This window comes from Abramis brama (genome assembly GCF_963993115.1).
Source record: "Abramis brama genome assembly, chromosome: 8".
In the NCBI taxonomy this organism is placed as follows: domain Eukaryota; kingdom Metazoa; phylum Chordata; class Actinopteri; order Cypriniformes; family Leuciscidae; genus Abramis; species Abramis brama.
The window spans coordinates 29,805,363-29,829,104 of NC_139970.1; the positions used below are offsets into that span (position 1 = coordinate 29,805,363).

At 38.2% G+C, this 23,742-nt stretch overlaps 1 protein-coding gene and 1 long non-coding RNA gene across 3 annotated transcripts in view; both read right to left on the reverse strand.

Moving 5' to 3' along the window:
• Positions 1-23,742, reverse strand: part of il1rapl1a (interleukin 1 receptor accessory protein-like 1a) — an 84,396-nt gene that overhangs the window by 25,380 nt on the left and 35,274 nt on the right. For both annotated transcript variants that reach the window (XM_084122694.1, XM_084122693.1), the window contains exons 3-5: positions 15,476-15,761; positions 11,378-11,564; positions 10,576-10,729 (exon numbers count right to left, since the gene is read on the reverse strand). In XM_084122694.1, the coding sequence (XP_083978820.1) occupies positions 10,576-10,729; positions 11,378-11,564; positions 15,476-15,761 (627 nt within the window). The remainder of the gene's footprint in view (positions 1-10,575; positions 10,730-11,377; positions 11,565-15,475; positions 15,762-23,742) is intronic.
• On the reverse strand, positions 228-1,581 carry LOC311088517. Its single transcript, XR_014607511.1, has 2 exons — positions 1,539-1,581; positions 228-532 (listed from the first exon to the last, which is right to left on the reverse strand). It is a non-coding gene; the product is annotated as an uncharacterized lncRNA (long non-coding RNA).

Sequence of the window (23,742 nt, forward strand, 5' to 3'; positions counted from 1 at the left end):
AAGATTATGAAAAACGTTCTTAAAACATTACATTCACTTGTTTAAACATTTAAACATTCTCAATGTTATTGCATATAATGTATATATGACAATCATTTTATGAAAGCACCTTATTAAGAACTTTCAGATTTTAAAATTAAGACAAAAGATCTAGAAAGATAATTAAAATCAAAAAGACCCATGAATCATGTCTATAATATGTGTAATGTAGTCCACTGAAGGCGAGCTGAAGTGAACCAAAGTGTAGTTTATTTCAAGATACAGATACAATTGAAACCGACTTGGGTTAAATTGAAATATGAAATTAACATGAAAATAAACCTGGACTAAAACATAGAACAAACTGATTAAACTTCAAAATAATGAAACATGAAACAAAACTAAAACTACCTCTTTACCTAACCCTAACCTATCAGCAAGCTAAAAAAAAAAAAAAAAACATTTTAAATGACATTATCCACAATCACATCAGCTTCCACTTCCGGCACATCGGACTGGACTGGACTGAACCCTGAGAGGATCTCCGGAGACACTGCAGGGAGAAAATAAAACAGTGTTGTATTAAAGTGTGGTGAGATTAGTATAAAAGCACTGGGATGCTGTACTTGCTCATGCAGAATATCTAATTAGATTTTCTGACCATTTACAAAAAGTTTAATCTGCTTTGGAATATTGGGAGCGCCATGTCTTTTAAATTCGAACACATTATTCTCTATGAGTGTACACACACTGGCGGCAACTAACACAGTGTTGTTCTCAGTGAAATAGTTATTTAACTGAGTTTGTTAAGCAGTTTTTGAGATTTCAGTATTCCCCAATTCAAATAGATAGTACTTTCCCAAAAATAGCTGCCTAGAGGAATTGAAAATATGGCCTTCCATACACTGTATATTATAAATTAGCACAATTTACTATACTGATGGTTGTTAAAACGCGTAATTACAGTCTGTGAAAAGGGTCCATTACTGTTGTCAAGTGCGCGATTCAAATATCAAATTTAAGAGGAGCCTGGGGATATCCTTCCTTTTTTTAAATGTCACATAGCAGCTTGTTATAACCTGTAAAACTGCAAACACAGTGGACAACTTGCACGATAAAATTACAAATAAGTTACAGATTTCAATATGACGAACTTGACACATGAAACAGATAACTGGAGGGGAAAATGCCCAGGCCATAGCTAAGCTAATTGAACTAACGTTACCCGATTAACTTTTGAATCTCAAGAACGCTTTCAAATTAAAATCAGTTTAGCTATATTGAAAAAGCGAACAAGGACACTGGAAAAGGTGAATCTAAATAAATACATCAATGTAATTTCGCGTTTATTCTTCAGTTTTAACTACATATTTGTGTAGTGTTGTTAACTGCTCTGTGGACTGCGGGAGCAGTTTAACTTAACGTTACGTTACTTAAGACAGTTCAAGCAGACTGATGATCTAGTTAACTTCATTAAAACAGTAGCAACTGCTGCAAAACTAAGTTAATTAGCACTGATACAAGTATTTGATTCATACAACACGCAAAATTCAACTTACCTAAAAGCTGTCGTCTCCATGTCCGACGTCTTGTCCCGCTGACACAGCGCTGTGTTTGATTGACGGGCCGTGCCGTGCGCTGCAAAACCACGCCCATCTTATCACGCTAAACGTTCGGATGTGGGGAATGATCAGATAAAACTACAGTCTATGGATATAACACATTCCCTGTTTTCTCTTTGACTGTAATTGCAAAAGTTATTAAAAACCCTAGTTGTAATTTTTTATAATTTTTTTTAAGATGTAAAACCAAATTTATAATTGACTGTAGTTTTTGAATTATTTCCTGTTGAATAAATAATTATTTTATATCTGGGATTTTTTTTCTGAACTAATAATAATATTTTAATAAATATTTTAACCCCCCCCCCCACTAACAAGTAAGAATAACGTTTTAATGCTAACGTTTTTAGAACGTTTATCAATGAAGTTAATCAGCATTGTGATAAAAGTGTCTAATTCATACAACAAGCAAAACGTTTTTGATAACTTTTAGAGAACTTTCAGAGAACGTTAGCCAATGTTCTGAGAACGTTCCCTGTTAGCTGGGACCACCACTTTGCTACTAGCCTAAACCCTTTACTCCGGTACGAAGACCGCGGGTCTTTTGCCTCTTGGTTGCGTGCGCAAGCAGTGATGACGTCGCCGAGAAATCCATGTATTTAATTATATAAAAATGTAAGACATACAGAGGCATTTTTGCCCCTTATCTTGAATCTGGGGGCATTCTAAATGCATTTTAATTTATTAAATCACGCCGTAAAAGCATACACTCTATGTGCACGCGCTCTAGTCTAATCTACCAGACTACATCACGTAGTGTGTGCGTGCACTCAATAGGTGTGTTTTTGTTAGTTTTTTTGTAATGAGAGGGACATACTCGATAATATCAGATCGTTAAATCAACAAAAACAATATCATTGACGATATAGTGACCACCCTTACAGCACTGGCCCGATCGGGCAAGTGACAGTTCCGTCAACTAGTCACGAGCGTCGTTCACTCTGACAGTCCTTATTGTTGAGCCCTGTGTTACTTAACGTAAGTTACTCACCCTCAAGTTATTTAAGTAATGACAAAATTGACACCCATTTTTGGGTGAACTATCCCTTAAACACATTTAGATTTGTTGTAAAGGGATAATAGATGTAATTTTAAAAATATGTAACGTTAAATTAATTAGCAGAATTAAGTTAATGCAACCCCTTAGTTTTGACCCATCTACTGGGTTGACTAGTAAAATAAATTCAGAAATAAAAGTATTTTTGACACGCAGTAGTCAAAATGGATTTACAACAGATTTATTTATTTTAGTAAAGGCAGAGATGTGGCTTTCGGACAGCAAATAAATTACCACACAACCTTGGTATTTGTCAAAAAACGGTCGGTAATTCAGCTGGGGATTTTTATGTGGGTGGTGGAGGTAAACTATTACCGTCTGAATAAAGCTTATGACCAGTTTCAGTGGTTTATAAGGTGAAGTTAATTACAACGTCGATTTTGGCTTGTTTCTTCTTCACAAAGCCAACAAATGACTTCAGAATTGTTGTAATACAGCTCACGAGTCTTATAGGCCACTTTTATGGTACTTTATTTAAGCTTGTGACCTTCATTGTAACTGCATGGAAAATAGAGGCAGCACAACCTTCAGAATAATCCTTTTGTGTTCCATGGAATAAAGTCAGTCATAAGAGTTTGAAACAACATGGGGGTGAGAAAATGATGAAAACTCATTTTTAATTTTAGGGTGAACTATTCCTTTAAATTAATTTGTTTTTGAGAATATGAGAGTCTTTAATGAGCCTGTCAAGACTGTAACTATCATAACATGCTTTAAACGCAGCTTGAGGACATGCAGAGATTGAGAGGACGAGAGAAAAGAGAGAAGGCGAGAAAGAGAGAGAGGATGAGTCACCATACAAATTGCTTGCTGTCTGGTAGAACAATTACACAGCTAATCTAAGCAATGAGCAATGTAGTGTCACCACGACTCGAACCCACAACCATGACAAACACCCTCAATATGAAGATGCTATCGTCTCCATGTCTAAAAGTAAAAAGACAGAGAGGAGAATTCACTAAGATTGAATTGCGGCCACTGACAGCACCATTTATTTGCGAACACTGTCTGCATTGTTTGAGCGCCCAATTCACTAACGTCCACAAATTCGGTGCTGAATTTAGATATAAAGGAGGTCTTCGCACTAAAAAGAATCAAAATAGTTAAACCTGATTGTGATAGTTAGTGAATAAGCAGCTATTTTTTGCATTAAAATACTGGATGCAAAAAAGGCGCAACTGTTTAGTGAATCCGTCCCTGAGAGAGGAGAACACAGAGAGAGAGATGAAAAGAGAGAGATAGAGTGGAAATGTGGGTTGGCTTAGAAGCAAGGGATGAGTGTGATGGAAGGATAGCGTGATGCAGAAGAGGAGAGAAATAAAAACACTCAAGCCAGCACTGTGGGGAGACTGGTTACACTCAGCAGGGGGGAAGCTACAACCCAGAAAAAAAACTACAAGAATCCGTCCGCTTTTAAATTCCTTCATGCTCTGTTTGTGTGTTATTGTTCTCTTTCACACACACTCACACACATCCGTAGAGTAGCTTCTGTGTGTGAGATGAGTTCACGGAGTTTGAGACTGATATATTGACAGACTGCGAGTAGGAGAGGTGTGATAGCGCAGGATCCCTCTGAGGTTCACAACTCCTTTTCACCAACACACACACACGGCCACAAACACACGTAAGCACATTCAAACGCTCGCATGCACGTATGTAGCCTCAAAAGGTAACTGGACATGCTTAAAAATTTATAAACATCTATGCATTAGAATAGATGCACGTTTCCAAGTTGGAAGTCTGAATTCGAGTGCCGCTCTATTGCACTTTTCCAGGCACATTCTGGACATTCTGATTTTACGAATTGAATGGGACACAGCATCACTAGAGGCACCTTTGTGAAATTGATGGGAACTGACTCAAAGCTCCATTAAAATGATCTTGCAATCAGCTGATTGAAAGCAATAGCAAAAATAGATGCAATGCCTCATGCAATAACATTCATAAATCGTTGTGTCATAATATGGCTTTAAGTGTCGAAATAGTTTTGAGGGCCACTGTACACTCACACACACTTAAATTGTATACTTTTTTAGATAATTGGATTGAGGCAATATTAATATTAATATGAATAATTATCATTATAATTAAAAATCAGTTCGACCCATTCATGCAGATTTGTGGAGCACTGCTATACAATAAATACTATTTCTGTCAATATTAAGAAATAATTATTTTGTGGCATTTTAATTTATTTTAATTTAGGCTTCACAAAAAAAAACGCCTCTGATTCTCTCTGTCATAGTTCATATTGCATAACTATTTGTGCATTGCAGGGTAAATAATTCACATGCTGCTCTGACTGCTGAAACACAATTTTTCCATTACATATAAACCCAAAACAAGGGAACAGCTAATCAAAAACATGCAACTTAAACGGTCTGAGAACCTTTTCTAGAACACAGATGTAAACCACACCTAACAGCCTTAGCTGCGGCTTAAACTACAAGATAAACCTTGTGTGAACTTTAGCCTGCAAAAGTGTCCTAGCATTAGCCAGAGAGCACGGTTCGCTGGCGAAACTAGGGCAGATTTGATGCTTGGGAGAACACGAGAACGTATTCATTGCGATCACTGCAGCACACTGCGCTGGATACGATTCACTTTTGTAGAGCATTCAAAATATCTGACTCTGTTTTCAGTGATGACAGAGATTTTCATGCTATGCATTATTCCTGTTCAGATGTCCTTGAGAAATAAACTGTGAGATAAAAGGAAGCTCTGAGGGGAAGAACTACTGGAGTGGAATGTAAAAAAGGTGGAATGTGTGTTACTGCCGTGCCGTGTGTGTGTGTGTGTGTGCAGGGCCGTAAGCTAATTGGCTGAAAGAATTCTACGGTTTTACGTATAAGGACATAATAAAAAAAAATCATCTGGTGGTTAGCAGGTCTTAAAATTAGCTAAATACAACCTCAGATGAACAACAACACATGACACTGTGGACCTGCAACCAGCCTACATTAAAAATAAATGTGTCGGAAATTCCCCAACATGCAGAAAAATGAGAGTGTGTGTGTGCATTATTGGGTGACTAAGAGAGAGTTAAGTTGTCGCACTCTCACTTAGCGGCATCTGTAATTATTCCTTAATTAAATATGATTACATAACTCTCTGCTGATTACGGGCACGTGCACACACACACACACACACACACACACACACAAACACACACACCGACACTTACACAAAACACACTTATCTTGTCCTGATTAGACTTGACAGATGCAAGGTGTTGGGAGCATGTGTAAAGAACGTGCTATCGCAGCCCCACTGCACTATTGGGGATTTCAAGACAACGGGGCTCCAATCAACATGGAGATCAATGGATAAACAAACAAACACTCTCTTACCCGTGTATCATTTTGTAACCATTTAATACCTACCCTGCCACTCAGCAACGCTTCCCCTGCAGGCTACAGTACCCACAAACCCTTCCGTCATATATGGGCGACTGGATCGAATCTGAGCGACTGTCCTCACCTGACCGTTGGTAAAGGTGGGAGAGGTAAAGAAAGGCTGGCATTGTCCCTGGAACACTCTGTCGCAAGTCCCTCCTGGGCACACACGCTTACACGCTTACACTGCTCCAAACCTGCCGTTGGCATGGACACCACGCAAGTGTCCATGGAAACCACATTGTCTGTACTAAAATAGCAATAGGAAATGCAAGCTACTTTTGGAAACTGTTTTCCAGCAAGCGCAACAACACACAGCTCTGCATCCGGAAGCTGGACGCTTCTTCTAAAATTCATTGGCAGAATAAAAATATAAAAATGGACAAAATAGAGATAACTAGGGGTTTTTATTTTTTCTCTGGAGACAAAAAAATCTGAGAAGCAGGTAACTTGTGTAAAAGCCTCAATTTGATCTCCATTTTAATCACATTGCTCTCTAGGGCAAATAATCAAAATATTAAAGATTTGTGATTTATTTTCTAGAAGAAATGACTGATAGTTTCAAGGACATTCCTGTTCTTTTAATAGTATTCATTTATTGAGACATGATACCAACTTTAATATGTAAAAACAGCATTTTATATAGGTAAAATACAATAATAATGAATAAAATGAATTATGAATAATTCATTTTCAGGGTAGTTCTGATAAACTGAAAGGTGCTAGAAAATAAAATGGGCTGGAGAAAATTAAATGGGATGGAAAGTTAATGTCTGACACTGAAAAAAAATATTTTATATAATAAAATATTTATTATATATATTGTAAGGGAAATTATACACACACACACATATATATATACTTTATATATGTATAAATAAGTTCCCTCACAAACTGCTGGTTTCAGAGACATTTTCCCCCACACGATTTGATAGCCTTATATAATGAAGTGATATAAAAAAAAAAATATGATTTGTCCCATTAAGTGTTCCTTATTGCAAAAAAATCTGACGCTTGTATTCATTACTGAGCACCTCAACCATTTCTAATGATTTTATATTCTCTGCTGCCATTTATCTAATATAAAAACACATTCAGACTTTTTTCTTTTTTTGTCTGTCTTTGTAACATTATCTTGTTTTCTCCAACTACAGGCAAAGCATGATGAATCACTGGGTGAGAAAGAGGGCAGCAGACCAGCCAGGTCAACGTGCAGGACATCAGACTCTACAAGAGCATGACGCTCCTGTGTCCTGCAGATATATCATAGGAAAACGGTAGTGTACTGAAAGGAAACCAGTTAAAAACCAGCCTGAATTATTTCTCTCTCCTATTACTATAATAATCAGTTTCTATGACTGATATGGATTTCACACCCAAATACACACATACAGCTCACACAGGAAGTCATTTTTTCTCTGTTTGTGTGTGCAACGTGCATGATTAACTGTTTAAACACATTTTTGGCTTTCTGCCTCGAGTGAGGATGTACAATAGCACTGATTCACATCATTGGGCGTGTATTTTTGTAGGTCAGTTTCACGCTTCAGATTTTCAGAAATCCACGCGCACAAAAAGACCCACCGCTCCAATCGTTGTTGTCGAAAACCATGTCCGCAGTAATAGACTGTCTGTAAGTACTCAAAAACAAGAAAATGATTCTGTGTTATTCCGCTAACTTCCTCCCTCGGGCACACAGGCAGCTCCACCAGATAACCCGCTGCAGAGATGTACCATCGAGGCAAGTTTCTGTAGCAATTATAGAGACGTACTGCTGTAACCAGCTCAAAACAAATTGAGCTATAGTGCTTTGATTCTGCTGTAACTGCTATACATCTCCTAACATCAAAACTCTCCGTGATGAGGGTTAAATCAAGCTACGGACTAAATTTTACTGTTAATGGTGGTTTTTCCGTTGAGAATCATTTGCTGTCCTGGACTATGAGTTCCATCCAGGAAATCGTCCCTGAGAGTCTAATGCCATCCTAAAATAGGCTTTAAATGAGCACGGGAAAAGCAGCGCAAAGTGTTTTAATAGGTTTCAACTGAATGAGGGTTTAGGAAGGAAGAGAGAATAACATCTGACCTCTTTTCACCTGTATGTGCCGTTTTATTGACCTGCTATAGTGGCAGAAAGGACAGAATCCACAAGGGGCCAATAAAAATATGTTTAATCGTAGACAGAGAGATGTTTAAACGTAAAAATATAGGTGAAAATGACCTTTCCACTGCCGGCTTAGTGTTGTGTCTGTATAAATGTCATTTTATATCTCTCTATCTCTATTATTGTGAGTGTAGAGTGGTACATCAAATGTGTGTAGTGGGAAGAGCACATGCTCACGACACATATGAGCGAGCAGTTGTGCTCACGGGAAAGCAGGTCTGGCCTTGTGTCAAAACTCAATCTTCATTCTTCCTCATTGCCTCACTTGGCTATCCTAAAGGCCAAAAGCCTATGAAAAAAAAAAAAAAAAAAAAATGGCTGTGTTTTCATTAACCACTTCATCACTGCATTTTATATTAAAAGACCCTGGTTACTGTATACACATTATTTAAAGCTGCAGTGTATAATTTTAGTGGCACTAAATGCTATTTTACATGCCTGGTGCAAGTCTGCACAAAATACTTTTAGCCTATTTTATCTATACACTGTAATACATGTCGGTAATTTTTACAGAAAAACACTGTAAAGATATCTTACCATTAACAGTGAAATTTTAATTGGTTTAACATCATGTTATAAGCAATTTAACTGTAAAACAGTCAAATGCATGGTTTTTGCAAGTAAAAACTATGAATTGCCATATAATTTACAGTTTCAGATGTTCAACAGTACAGTTTATGCCAATAATGTGCATTAGGTTGTTTTGTGTAACACTTTGTTATTTAATTAATTATTGAAGTATTTTAGTGGCATGTGTGTGTATATGTGTAATGTTTTGTATGGTTGTCCATATTTTATGGACAAGCCATTTACGATGAACCCTGATTCCTCATGTGGCTTTCTAATGTACAACCTGTATCATTATGGTGGTTATCAGTAAATCTTGCAGTACAAAGCAGATTTTAATGTATTAACATTATATAACTTAATGAAATACAGTTATAAGTTGTAAAATATACAGGCACCTATAAGCCATCCTGTAATACCTGAAACATTTTCACTGTTACACTGTATATTATATGGTGGATTTCTTGCAAAAAAAAAAAAAAGCTGCCGTTTTTTACTGTAAATTTAATAGAATATGTTTTAAAGTGTAGATCATAAAATGTGGGAAGAGGTACATACTGAAGTTTAATAATTAGTGCTTGCGTTTTTATTGACTTTTTTTGTTGAATCGTGAATAACTACACTAATGAACACTAACAAAAGAAAAACCTTTTTGTCACTATCTTACACTGTCCTGTTATTTTCTGTATTCGGTCTGTGTTGCAAAAATACATCTACAATACATTCAATTACAGAAAATGTCTTTTAAAAATAAATAAAAAAACAAAAATGAAAGAAATGGTTCAAGCACTCTCATTCTAAACTCTATGGGTCTATAATATATATATATATATTCAAGCTGTTTATTCATTTTTATTTTTTTATTTTTTTACAAGTCCGCAAGTCACAAGTGTTGCAGTCAAGCTTCGTCGAACCATTTTCTTTTCACTTCTGGGACTGTTCGATTAACAGATGAAACTCCATTAACTGAATCTGTAATATGCTGCCAAGCATTTTTACCTAAAGCATTATTACCTAAAAAATCTTTTTTTAGGACCTGATGCGCCACTATGTATGCTTGAAAATAAAATGTGGCGTTTTGAATGAACTTCTGATAATAAAACTTCAATTTCTGCATCTGAGAAATTTCTCTTCTTCATTCGGTTTTGAGAAGACATGTTGAAATCCTTCGTTTCGTGTCATAATATGATGCCCATATATAGTTGTCAGTCGGATTTAATGGGCGGGATTTATGGTAATTGAGAGAATGAGCGTGCACGCGCGTCCCATTTACGACTGATTGGAATTCATTAACCCACACACACATTTCACTATCAAATCTGACGTTTACGAAGTATTTGTGAATCAGGAGAAGAATTTTCGGGAATGTCTCTTTACGCGCAAATCACTCACATATGTACTCGTATATTTACGAATGTTTCATGAATGAGACCCTATGATTTTTTTTTTTTTATCCGTGAAACATAAAAGGATATAAATGAGGGATGATGACTTTGACTATCAAGCTCAAAAAAGCAGTCTATATGACTCACGCACTATATTCTGAGTCTTCTGAAATCATATGATAGCTTTGTGTGAAGAATAGACTGAAAAGTTGTATTGACTTGTGCATTAATGATACATACACCAAAGTCATTGTTAACAAAAGCATGACACAGTGAGTGTGCCTGAAACCAAACAAGAAGCAAAAAAAAGAATAATACCACACACTCCAAAAAACTCCCGACCCCTCTTAGCAAGACAATCACAGCAAGTGTTCTTACACACTGAAGAGACGTCACACGGTACTACCTGTCACGCTCAAATAGGTCGTCCTCCGCACCAGGAAGCCTCCGAAAACCAGCTCACAGGTGTAGTTGCCGATGTCATCCTCCCTCACTTCCTGTATGGAGAGCAAGTCTGCGGTCTGTAGCACGCTACTCCTCCACTGCTGCACATTACACTCCTGCACACCCGCAGGCAAAGAGAAATAGAGAAAAACTATAAAGAAACAAAGAGACTGCACCATATTGCATGTGTATACACATTTGTATATTTTCATAATGAAAAAACTCATAGGGGAATTCAATAAGAATAACTGTGCTTGCCGACAGCATGCAAATCAAGTAATGGCACAAACACGCCCCACAAAAATCAGTGCTAAACACAATTTCTTGATCTTGCGGGTCGCAACGCAGCGATCCAGACACCCGAATTGGCTCTTTAAAATGCAGAAAGTGCACTCGACTGTATTTTATAACGCTCTTATGCTAATCTGATCATCATTTGATGAATTACTGCTACCATGATCGATAGAAAATTTACACAAACACTCTCTTTTAAATAATTTTCTGTTTATGGCTTTGAATGTGGCAAAAACACATTGTTAATTGCCCTAGGCAAATAGCGCTAACTTTTGTGAATAAGACAAAGTATAATAACCCTAATTTACATAAAAAGGAGGTGTGTTTGCACTGAAAAGAATGTCAATGGCTTAATTTAAATTCTCAGGGGACAGGTGCCATGACGCTGGTGGTTTGTTATTAAGATGCTGTTTGTGCACTGAATGGCGCAACTGTTTAGTGAATTCACCACAGAGTATCTCACACCGTACCTTGTACCACGTTATCTGCGGTTTTTCCCCAGGCTGAACGTAATCCTGGATATCAGGACAGGAGATGTCTTTACTCTTTCCTAGTTCTCCTTTCTCAGTGTAGCGCAGTTTTGAGTTATAACATCCTGCTGTGTCATTATCGGCAACCAATAGAGTCATAGACACCTTCATACAAAACGTGGAATTCCTGTAACACACACACACACACACACACACACACACACACACACACACACACACACACACACACACACACACACACACACACACACACACACAGACAGAGTATAAAAACTGTGCTTTCTGCAATCAGATTAACACATACTCACCCAGAGACATTAAATGTGTTATCTCACAGATCCTATACACTAACAAATTAAATCAGGTTTTATTCTAGGTTTTATAGATGTAATTTGACCACGATGGAACACAGTTTGTCTGCAATTTTCATGTAATGAAATAATTAGCGTTTTACTGACAGAATATGAGAAGCAAATTAATAGAAAATGTTTCCTCAAAGGTTTTAAAGGGTCATTTCATAAATTTTTTATCACTTTACATTTTCCCTGAGGTCCACTTATAATGTTCATTAATGTTTTTCACCAGAAAAACACGTCAAAATTAATATTCCACCCTCTCTTTGACCCTTACAATTAAAGATGTTTTTTTTTTTTTTTTTTTGGTTAAGACTTCTATCAAAGATGTGAAAGTATGGAATGAGACAAAATTGAGTTATACAAATTACAGTATGTTTTCATAGTACAATGAGCATTTATTTATTTATTTAAAAAAAGATTTCTCATTATATGACCCTGCATTTTGTTTGCATTAAATTCAAAGTCAAACTAAATTACACAGCTCCAAACGCATATTCAGACACACACACACACCTATACACACACTCTGTAACTCAGAAGCATTGCATGTCAACACACACACTTCTCTACATTGATGTGTGTCTCCATTAAAAGTGCATTAGTGTTTGTTTTGTCCAAGGGCTTTGAGTTTAATAGCTGCTGATAAGATTTGTTGAAATTTGACCTTTTCAGTGTAATGACCTCAAACCTCCTACCGGGTTACCATGGTTACAGTGTGCTTGGGGCGGCAACCTGCAATGCACTTGTCTTTCGTAAAATGCATAAACAAATTATCTCAAAAAAATACCTATAAGCTCTCTTTCTGCCCTATTAACCATATAGCAAAGACTATTTTTACACGCTCTCACTATTTTCAGACACTCACATATGTCAACAGAGTCTTGTTTTATCACCCTATAAACCTAAAAAGAATACTAAAATATCTGCTCTCTCCTGTCGGTGTGTTGCTGAAAACTATTGTTTATGGTTTAATCAGCTCAAAGACAGTCTCAGAGGAAAGAAACACAACAACAACAACTCTATTTCCTGCTGTTAACTGGGTTCTTAATAAAAAAAAAGCCTACACAGGCAGCCTCCTTCTTAGGCAGCATCCTAACTGGACTGGAATCTCATAAGTGACAACTAGTGTCAATTAATTGGTTTCTAGGGGATCAATGTTTGGCTAGTTAATTTAGGCTGTTATTCATTGCTGGTAAATGCTGTAATCTCAAAAATATGCTGACAAAAACTGTTTTTCTCCATTGTCACTCATTCTAAAGTAGCTGTGCATACTGACTAAATCATACTGACTAACATAAATCATCAAAATTTCATTACCGATTAAAGCTAACATACAAGAGCGTTTACACCAAGGGCAATAACTATAACAATGACTATAACTATAACGTTTGAATACTTGTTCTAATACTGTGAAAATAGTGAAGTCCACACCCCAACGAGGAAAAATATTGTTGGAATCACTTTCAGAAAGATATTTCTAGCTGATTAAAACAGCCAAACAGGATTCATGCGACTTTTTAAAGAGGCAGACGACATAACTGCAGCGAGCACTTGATTTGAATGTCTTTAATGTCATTAATGTCTATTGCTGTGGACACTAATATAGTTATAATTATAGTTATATTTATAGCTATCGCTCTTGCTGTGAACGGGCATACAAATATAAAAAAAACGGTATTTCAAATTAGACTGGATTTTTTTTTTACCAATACTTTAAGTATTGAATGCAATGTATATTTATTTAAAAGGATAGTTCACTTAAAAATGTATATTCTGTCATCCTTTACTCAACCTCATGTCGCTCTAACTGTGCATTCACACCGCCGCCGGCGAGAGCGTCAAAGTGGCCGGAAGTCATTCATTTTCAATGAGAGCCGGCAGCGAGCTCTGGCGAGGGCGGCGCGGCGCGTCTTGGACGGTGAGAGTGGCGAAGAGAGTTGAAGTCAGGTCAACTTTATGTTAATAAGCTATGACGCGGTTCGGCGGCAACCAATCAGAATGTAGAAGTCCTCCACCTGAGAGGATTCCAGAGAACGCAATCCTGTAAACATTGGTTTAAAAAGAACACGCCTTCGATCTACGTCAGAGCATCAGAGCGTCCCAAATCTTTCTCGGCGTCGTTGGCAGGGCGGCGAGAGCAAATTTTGCCGCTCTCGCCGGTGGCGGTGTGAACGTACAGTAAGGGCACTTTTACACGACAATGACGTACTAAAAACGGAATTTTTTTTCGATGCATTTTCACGTATTTTCTCACGGATCCACGTAAACTACTAAAAACGCTGTATTATGCAGGCCAGGCCAGTCAAGTCACCTTTATTTATACAGCGCTTTTAACAATACAAATTAACAGTGATAACAGGAAAATAATGTACAGCAGATCTAGAAGAAAATAGTGTCATAGTCCAGCTTAAGTAAGTTCAGTGATGGTTCATTTTTTTTGTCATAAAGTATTAATTTTGTTGTATTAATTTAGTTTTTCTATACAGCCGCTCTGGAGAATACATTGATGTCATCATCCAGCTCAGTTCAGTTTTTATATAATGGTGTCAATGCAGGCAGATCAATAATATTGTTGAATATTAAGTGTCCCCAACTAAGCAAGCCAAAAGCCAAAGGCGACAGTGGCAAGGAACCAAAACTCCATCAGGTGACAGAATGGAGAAAAAAACCCTTGGGAGAAACCAGGCTCAGTGGGAGTGCCAGTTCTCCTCTGGCGAACGAACGAACAGTGTATGATTCTGATTCAGGCAGCATTACAGGTCAGAAGTCAGATTGGATCGATTCGGAACATTCAGAATATTTATCCAGTTCCATCTGGCTGAAAATCAGAGTCATCACACCGGTATGGCCGGCATGGTCAGTAGCTGGCGATGTCACTTTGTTAGGAAACACTACTCGCCTATACGAACACGACTGAACACGAAATACGCATGTGCATGACATCTCTGTTTTCCCTAATTCACATTTTTGTTGTTTACACGGAGACGATAACAGAATTTGAATAATAATGGGATAATTTTGAATCCCATTTTCTATGTTTGTGTTTTAAGGCTGCCAAAATGCCATTCCCAAGTAAAAGTTTTCCGTATTTAGTTGAAAACAATCAGCGTAAATGTAAATGACCCCTTAATCTGTATGATGTTTAGTTCTTCTTTTTCTCTCTTTCTGTTTTTTTTTTTTTTTCGGTACACTCACACATATACAATAAGAGTGACATTTTGTGATGCAAAAGTGAATATGATGAGTATATTATTTGCTTTGACCTCAAGTCAGTTGGAACCTGAGCAAATGAGGACCCTGGAGAGTTGCCTGACTGTTTAATATGTGTGACAGTGGCCTGCGGCATTATAGGAGAGTGCCGGAGTGTCAGTGTTTGATTGATGGATGACAGAACGTCTCACTGTCCTCTGCCGTCGCTCACTTATTTCACTTCCAGTTTTACTGTCCCTGAGAAGATTCAAATACAGACACACAACCCTAACACACACACACACACAATACACGCATACAGTAATACACACAAGCTAATTTTCTCAGCATGACACTTTTCTTGAAGGCTTTGAGAGACAATCAAAAAACATCAAAGGAGGAAGTTAAGCATATTCCCAGAACCGGCTAATGTCCGAAAGGCAGAGTGTGTGCGTGTGTCTCCCTGTGGATTTGCATATTTAAGCATATGAGTGTTCAGGCATACACATGTGCACACGTTTCACTCTCTCACCTCAGAACGCAGGAGTACAGACCGGCGTCCTGCAGCTCAGCAGGCCGAAACCAGATGGCGTCTTCCTCTTTGCTCATGCGTACCCCGTCAAAGGAGATGGGCTCCTCAAAATCGCCATGTCCCAACCCAGAACTCCGGTACCACATCAGACTAAGTCCAATGCTCTGTGCCTGGGTGTAGTTGGCTCTGATGTAACCATAAAACAGAGCACACTTTATCCGCACCGGTTCTCCGTGTAACACCCGGTACTTCAGATAGTCCACGGACCAATCAGTGCAGCCGTCCACTGCAGAAAGACAGGAGGACAGAAATATAAGTCTCCGCACCTTTAGAATTTTGCAAAGTTTCATTAAAGTGCCCCTAGTATGGTTTTTCGAATATTCTCTTTCATTCAGTGTGTAATATAGCTGTTTGTGAATGTAAACGTTCTGCAAAGTTGTAAAGTGGAAAGTGCAATCTTTATGAGTAATTTTTCGTCCGAATCCTACTGTTTTACGGTTCTACGTCACTAGAAGATACATTTGTATAATGCAAATGCCTATGTTGTACGTTGTCCGCCCGCGAACAACTTAAAGGATTAGTAGGATTAGTAAAATGAAAATTAGCCCATGATTTACTCACCCTCAAGCCATCCTAGGTGTATATGACTTTCTTCTTTCAGACGAATACAATCGGAGTTATATTATAAAATATCCTGGCTCTTCCAAGTTTTATAATGGCAGTGGATTGCAACCAACAGATTGAAGCTCAAAAACGTGCATCCATCTGTAAACGAACTCCAAACGGCTCCTGTGGGTTAATAAAGGCCTTCTGAAGCAAAACAATGAGTTTGTGTAAGAAAACTATTCATATTTAACACGTTACAAAGTAAAATAACTAGCTTCCGGCCAAACGCAGTCTACTTGCCCCTAATGCGCAACTTACGAAATTTATGATGGCAGAAGTAGTGTAGTGCGTCATGGCGTAGCGTAAATATCAGCAGTAGGCCTATGTCGCATTACTCGCACAAGTTGCGTTTTACACTTAAGTGGAATCCATATGTTCGTTTGGCCGGAAGCTAGTTATTTTACTTTATAAAGTTTTAAATATTATTATTTTTCTTACACAAATTCATCGTTTTGATTCAGAAGGCCGTTATTAACCCACAGGAGCCGTTTGGAGTTCTTAATGGATGGATGCACGTTTTTGAGCTTCAATCTGTCGGTTGCAATCCATTGCCATTATAAAACTTGGAAGAGCCAGGATATTTTTTAATATAACTCCGACTGTATTCGTCTGAAAGAAGAAGTCATACACCTAAGGATGACTTGAGGGTGAGTAAATCATGGGCTAATTTTCATTTGAAAGTGAACTACTCCTTTAACCAGCCCACAACACGTTGTTTTACTGACGAATGCTTCTCAAACTCAAATCTCGAAGTTCAACGTGGGATTCACAAAATGCTTGCCCTTGAAAGATGGGTCAGTAACGTTACCCAGTATATTTGGACCAACTTGCTCCTCAGAATCACAACCTGTAAGTATGAATAATTATTGATGTATATATTTTCTACCAAGTGTTCAAAATACTTCTTTTGTGCTTTATATTGTGTAAGTTTCCGGCTAACCGGCTTACTCGCGTTATTACTGTCTTGCTGAAATACTTCTTCTAATCAGCTGTGGGCCACTATTACCCAAAACTATTAATGCAGATTGTCTATTAATTGTTTATGCAGTCTATTAATGCAGATTGTCTGTCGTTCTTACTACTTTGAGAAAAGATAAAGGATGAAGCAAGATTTATTTTTACAAACGTTTATGTTACACCAGTCATTCACGTTAGTGTTGGGCGATCATATGCACTTTAATTGATACAGTTAATAGTTCCCGCATGTGCACCGCAATAAATTAGAAATATACACATCGGTTTGTTGATGGACATACCCTTTGCTGATGGCGAGGAATTACAGTTGAAACATCTCATAATGTACCTCAAACTGAGTAGCGTATCACACTGAGAAACGTCCTGCTCGAGTCGTCCTTGCGATGGAGGTTTGGGTTGAATAACTAGTTCTTCTAATGTTTCATCATCAGACTCATTCTCAGATTGATATGGTAAAATTTACGTCATCGTTACTGTCTTTACAGTTTAATCGCTGAGCTGTATGAAGCCTCCGGACAGAGCTGACGTTCAGTTATGGTAATGAGCGTGTAACGTTAGATTGATTCTTTCTCATCAGAAAGTCATGAAAGTCAGGCGCTGTACGCAGGAGACCAATCACAACAGACTGGGCCATCTGGCCAATCAGAGCAGAGTAAGCTCTCGTAAAGAAGGGATGTAGAGAGACTGATTCATCCGATGAGTCGTTTGAGAATCATTAAACAATGTGTTGATGTGCAATGTATATTATGAGAAAATGAAAGTGATTTTTTTTTTTTTACTTTTGATGCATGTAAACCTGTTGTAGGAGACTTCCAAAACAAAATTAGGAACCTTTAAAATAGCATAATAGGGGCACTTTAAACACCATTTGATGTCACTGGCCATCCAGCAAAACATAAGACATGCAATGTAAGTAAAACATGACAGAATTGTCTTTATCAGGTGCAATATCTCTTTAAGTTACATTATATTTCATTGAGCTAAATTATTTAATCCATAAACACACATAGGATCCTGTAGGTTGAAAAAAAAGAAAAAAAGAAGATTTTGCAGATAAAGGTTTAGATACAAACACACACACATATGCCACTGTGATAAAAGTCGAATCTTTGAGCTATTGAAATGCAGATTTTTTGACAGAAAATCTTATAATTAACGAGATGTTAAGTCAATATGAGTCAGAGTTCATTTTAAAGCTTGGATGCTATAGAGAAGTTAACTCGTGCAAGTAATTATACTCTAACTAATTATGTTTCATTGTTGTAATTAACTGCTGTGTTTTATAATGTTTGCATATGCAAGTGTGTGTGTGCTGGAGGATCGCTGTGCGCATGTGTGTGTGTACACACAGGAGATGGCATGAGCTTGTAATAAAAGCAGTTAATTGCTTTTTTTAAACTCTGGAGATGAAGAAAATAGAGCTATTAAAATCTGATAGGACAGTCAAATAATCTACTGTAGCGTTAATATCCAAGATCTAAACGGCCCCACATTTTACATAATGTGATTTTGCAAAGTGCCCCTAACAAGACCAACATTTTTATTTATGTGCATTATATCATTTGAGATGGCACTGGTGGCCTTGAACAGTGATGATTGATCTGCCTCTGTCTGATTTTCTTTCCAAGTAAAAAACAAATAAGCCCAAATTGTGACAAATACTACTGCTATAGCAATTCAAAAGCAATACACGTTATATATTGGGTATACGAGTATTAAATCTTTGGTAACACTTTACAATAAGGTTCATTAGTTAACATTAGTTAATGTATTAACTAACATGAACTAACCATGAGCAATACATTTGTTACTGTATTTATTAATCTTTGTTAACGTTAGTTAATAAAAATTCAGCTGTTCATTGTTTGTTCATGTTAGTTCACAGTGCATTAACTAATGTTACCAAATACAACCTTTGATTTTAATTACGTATTAGTAAATGTTGAAATTAATATTTACTAAGATTAATAAATGCTGTAGAAGCATTGTTCATTCTTAGTTTATGTTAACTAAGGTAGTTAACTAATGTTAACTAATGAACCTTACTGTAAAGTGTTACCAAATCTTTCAAGCCCTATATTGATGTCGAGATTAATTAATAATTGAACACTAAAAACACGCAGGAAAATCACTAAACCGTAAAAAGGTTTTCTATTTCCATTTCTATTTGACCAGACCCTAAAGGTTTTTTTTTTGTTTTTTTTTATTATGTTAAAATTAGCCAAGTGAATACTAGTATGATGTATACATACAATTGTGCAAATGTACTTCACAATTCAAAGGATTTAGCATTAGGAGAGGATAAATGAGTCTTGAAAATAATCTCTCAATGCAAAAAATCTGAATTCTCTTAAAATGGGCTATATTTTCTTTATGCATAATACAACATCATTTTCTTTTTTTTTACTTTTGACTATGGGGTGAAATTTGTCCAGGATATTTTTTTTAGTGTTCATGAGAATCAGCAAACAAAAGGCAAACATCACAGGCTCTTCATAAACACACACACAAATGTTCTTTTACTTGTTGTGAGAGCATTAAAAACACAAAGGTGTATTATAGAGCCTTACACCCCCAAAATGATTATATTTTTCAAGAAAAGAAAAGCACTTGTCATTGAGCAAAGTCCTCTGTGTTCCTGCTTGACTGCATTGCCCTTGACCAAATTCACAAATGGCTAAATCCGTCTCTGTAATAACTTCCCAATTGTGTTCAAATTAAGTGAAACCCATTACAGAACATTTCCTCCCGATGCGGAGGACAGAACTTCCACTCATTATTTCATGTTCCGTCTATGCTGAAAGGTATGAAAATAAACAGCATAAACTGTGCGGAAATGCTTAGTGACACACTGCTCATGTACAAAATGCACCCCTCAAGACGTTTTCCTTCATGCTGAACTTGGATGCTCGTCACTTATGAAAATGCTGAGGCAATAGATGGCAGTTTGCTGAATCTTTTAAATGAATAAGATAGTGAATAAAAATTATTTGATGACGTGCATTCTGCCAAATCAATTACATTTATTATGACAATTACATCACCCTTCTCTCCCACAACACTCTCCTTCTTCCTCCATCTCTCACTGTTTTGTCTTACATCTGTCTTGCATCAGTATGCTGTAACTGTACTGTCTGATATGACTCTACTAAACACGGTTAACCTCTTCAGGTGTCATCATACCCTGCTCTCCATTAATCCCTTTTCTCCAGTTCATCTCCAGTCCAGCTGTTATTTTCATGTTCTACTGATATCAACTTTACTTTTTTATGTTTGGGGTCACAGAGACTTGAATTATGTTTGTGTAAAATAATAATAGCAATTTTGATATTTACAATTTATTTTACTTGTCTAAAATTGAAATCTGAAATTGTTTAAATCAGTTCATCTGATCTTTTCAGCCGAAAAATTCACCCGAAATTCTGTCATTACTTACTCACCCTCATGTTGTTCTAAATCTGAATGAATTTGTTTCTTCTGCTGAATACAAAGAAATATATTTTTAAGAACATGGGCCTGTTTGGTTACTGACATCATTCAAAATATCTTCTTTTGTGTTCAGCAGAAGAAAGAAATTCATACAGGTTTGGAACAACATGAGGGTGAGTTTTTCTATTTCAGAAATAGAAAAAGATTTATATTTCAAATAAATGTTCTTTGGAACTTTCTATTCCTCAAATAACTCAGAAAAAAATGTATACAGTTTAGGATAAGTATGATTTTTAAAAAAGAAATTATTAATTCTATTCAGCAAGGAATGTATCACCTTTTCACAAAAAAAAGGGTACCCTAAAGGGTACCCTTAGTATACAGTAATAAAGTACTTACAAATCATTAAACTATTAGTTTATACTTAATTCATAGTATGTCTCTACATTGTTAATATATTTATAGGCTATATACAAATAGTGAGTTATTCATTCATTGTCACTGTAGTTAATACAATTATTATTGTTTAATTAGCTCATGTAAAGGAATTGGTAATTGGTAATAAGGAGTAAATAGTTCTCAATTTAGATTTCCACAAAAACTGGGAAGATGTCATTAAGTGCCTTAAACCAACTTTTCTTAGACATTCATTGCATTCATATTAAGTGTTCCTTAAAATATTCACACACCCATGCACATGTTGGCATATGTTGTTTACGGGAACTCTCCATAGGTGTAATGGTTAATATACTGCACATTCTATCCCCTTACACAAACTCTACCCCTAAACCTGCCCATCACAGAAAACTACATATTTACAGTTAAGCCCAAAATTACTCATACCCAGGCCAAATGTTTAATTATGGTGAATTTTTATTTGACAAATAGGCATATTCTGGCTGGAAATTACACAAATGGTGACAACAGAAAAAGTAAGACCTTGTGTTAGAGATATTAATGAAGAAAATTAGCTTCTCTTTTTTTAACATTTTGACAAAACATTTCATGTGTACAATTATTCATACCGTTTCTCAATAACCAATGGCAAAGCCTTTCTTTTTTCATCACAGATGTCAAACGCGTTTTGGACCATTCCTTTCTTGTCTAGATCTCCAGGTACTTGAGGTTGGAAGGCTTCCTTACCATCACTCTGGTCTTCAGTTCCCTTTCAGTCCAGAATGTCAGACGTAGTCGATGTCGACTGAATGGGATCACACTAGGGAGCCAATTGTCTTCGAGCATGCGAGCACGAGCCAATGAAATTTGGCGTGTGTGATTTGCATCACTCACTCCGCCCCGCGGAGCGGGCATAAATACGGAAGTGGATGCACGCACTAGTTGCTTTTTGCTTCGGAGCCGTTCAATGGTGTCTGAAAAGTGTGTTGAGTGTTTCAACGAGCGAGCGTGTCTGTGTTCTTTTGGAAAAGACTCCCAGTGCTGGTGGTTTCTACAGCGCGGTGCAGCGGTGGTCGCAAGCTTTGAGCTCTCAACTGCTGTTCTAACAGCAACAAAGATTTTGTTTGTTTGTGTGTTGTCGGTCGGTTGAGGGCGAAAAAGTGAGTGCTTCACTGTTTCATTTCACTGAAACTGTGTTGCCGTGGTCATTCCCTTGTGTGCTCCGGCACTGGTGACGGGTCGCATTTTCTAAAAGAGCAACACAGGTGTGAGTGCGTCTTTTTCAAGATGCCATTCCATCCGTGCATTTCTGGATGCGATCATTCCCTGTCACCCCCATATGGACGGTCACAATGGTTGCATCACGTGTTTGTAATATATATGTGTATATAATGTATGTGTATATGTGCAGCACGTTGAAGCAGCTTTTGTGGATAGTTTATGTTCTCATTGCGAGGATATGACTATCGCGGTGTTGAGATCGAGACTCGCCTTCATGCGTGAAGCTGGAGTCCCCATTACCACACCCCGCTACGGCGCCTGTGTCCGGCTGCTTTTTGGATGTGGCCCCTCGTCTCCCCCATAGGGCCTGTGAGTTCACGCCCGTTCTGCCGGGCAGAGCTTACAAAGCCTGTGGGCAATCCGCCTTCTCTTGCGTGCCATGGCGCTGCTTCAGGTCTATCAGGCCAGGGCACTCATGGACATGCACAAGGGTAGTCCAGACCGTGCACTCATAGGTGAGCTCCGCACCACATCTGACCTCGCCCTCCGGGGCACGAGTGTCGTGGCGTGCGTGATCGGTCTGGTGATGTCCACGTTAGTGGTCCAGGAGTGCCATCGTTGGCTCAGTCTGGTCGTATGGTGGATGCGGACAAGGTTCGGTTCCTGGTCTCCCCAATTTCCCAGGTTGGGCTGATCTGCGATGCGGCGGAGAACTGCGCCCAGCAGTTTTCTGCCGCTCAAGCACAGACGGAGGCCACCCCGGGTTCCTCCGCCTGCTCGTCGCAGAGAGTGTTCCCCTGCCGCCGCTCTGCTGGGCCTCCGCAGCAGCCTCCAGCCAGGCCTCAGCATAGAGCCGACCCAGTAGGGGATGCCCAGCCCAGTAGGGGACGCCCAGCGAAAGCGTTCCTGAGCGGGCTGCTTAGGGATGGAGGAAGGTGCTTTGGAGTTGGTCATCCTCTCCCTCCCCCCGGATGAGGGCCGGGTGGAGTCTTTGTTTGTGTGTGTGTCTGTTCCACCACTGGCTCCCAAAAACGGAGCAAGCGGTACCCACACTTCAAAGAAAGAGCAAATTCCTCTGTTCCTGGGCCCCAAGAGGGCAAGTCTGCTTGTGTGCGACCCTGTAAAGCCTTGCACCCCTCAGCCCCCTCTTGTTCGCCAGCTGGCAGCCGTTCCCTCCAGCCGGTATGGAGTTTGGCTTCAGAGCCCGTACTTCATTGTACCCTTATTATGTGGTAGGTTACAACCATCTTGGTTCTGTGCCAACTGATACAGGCCCTTTTTCGAAAGCTTCCGTTCACTTGTAAACACAGAGTTGCATTTCAATGCCCCGTCCCCAAGCTTGGTCTGCAGCGTTCGACCTGAAAGACGTGTACTTCAGATCTCTATCCTTCCGCTTCACAGGCTTACTGTGTTCTTGCGTTCGAAGATACAAAGTATCAGTACATGGTCCTACCCTTCGAGTGCTCCATAGCCAGTTGGGTCTTCAGGTCAACTGGGAAAGAGTAATCTCGCCCAAATGCCGAGTATCTCTTTTCTAGTTTGGAGGTGCTCTCGGTCTAGCGCATCTCTCAAGTGAGGTG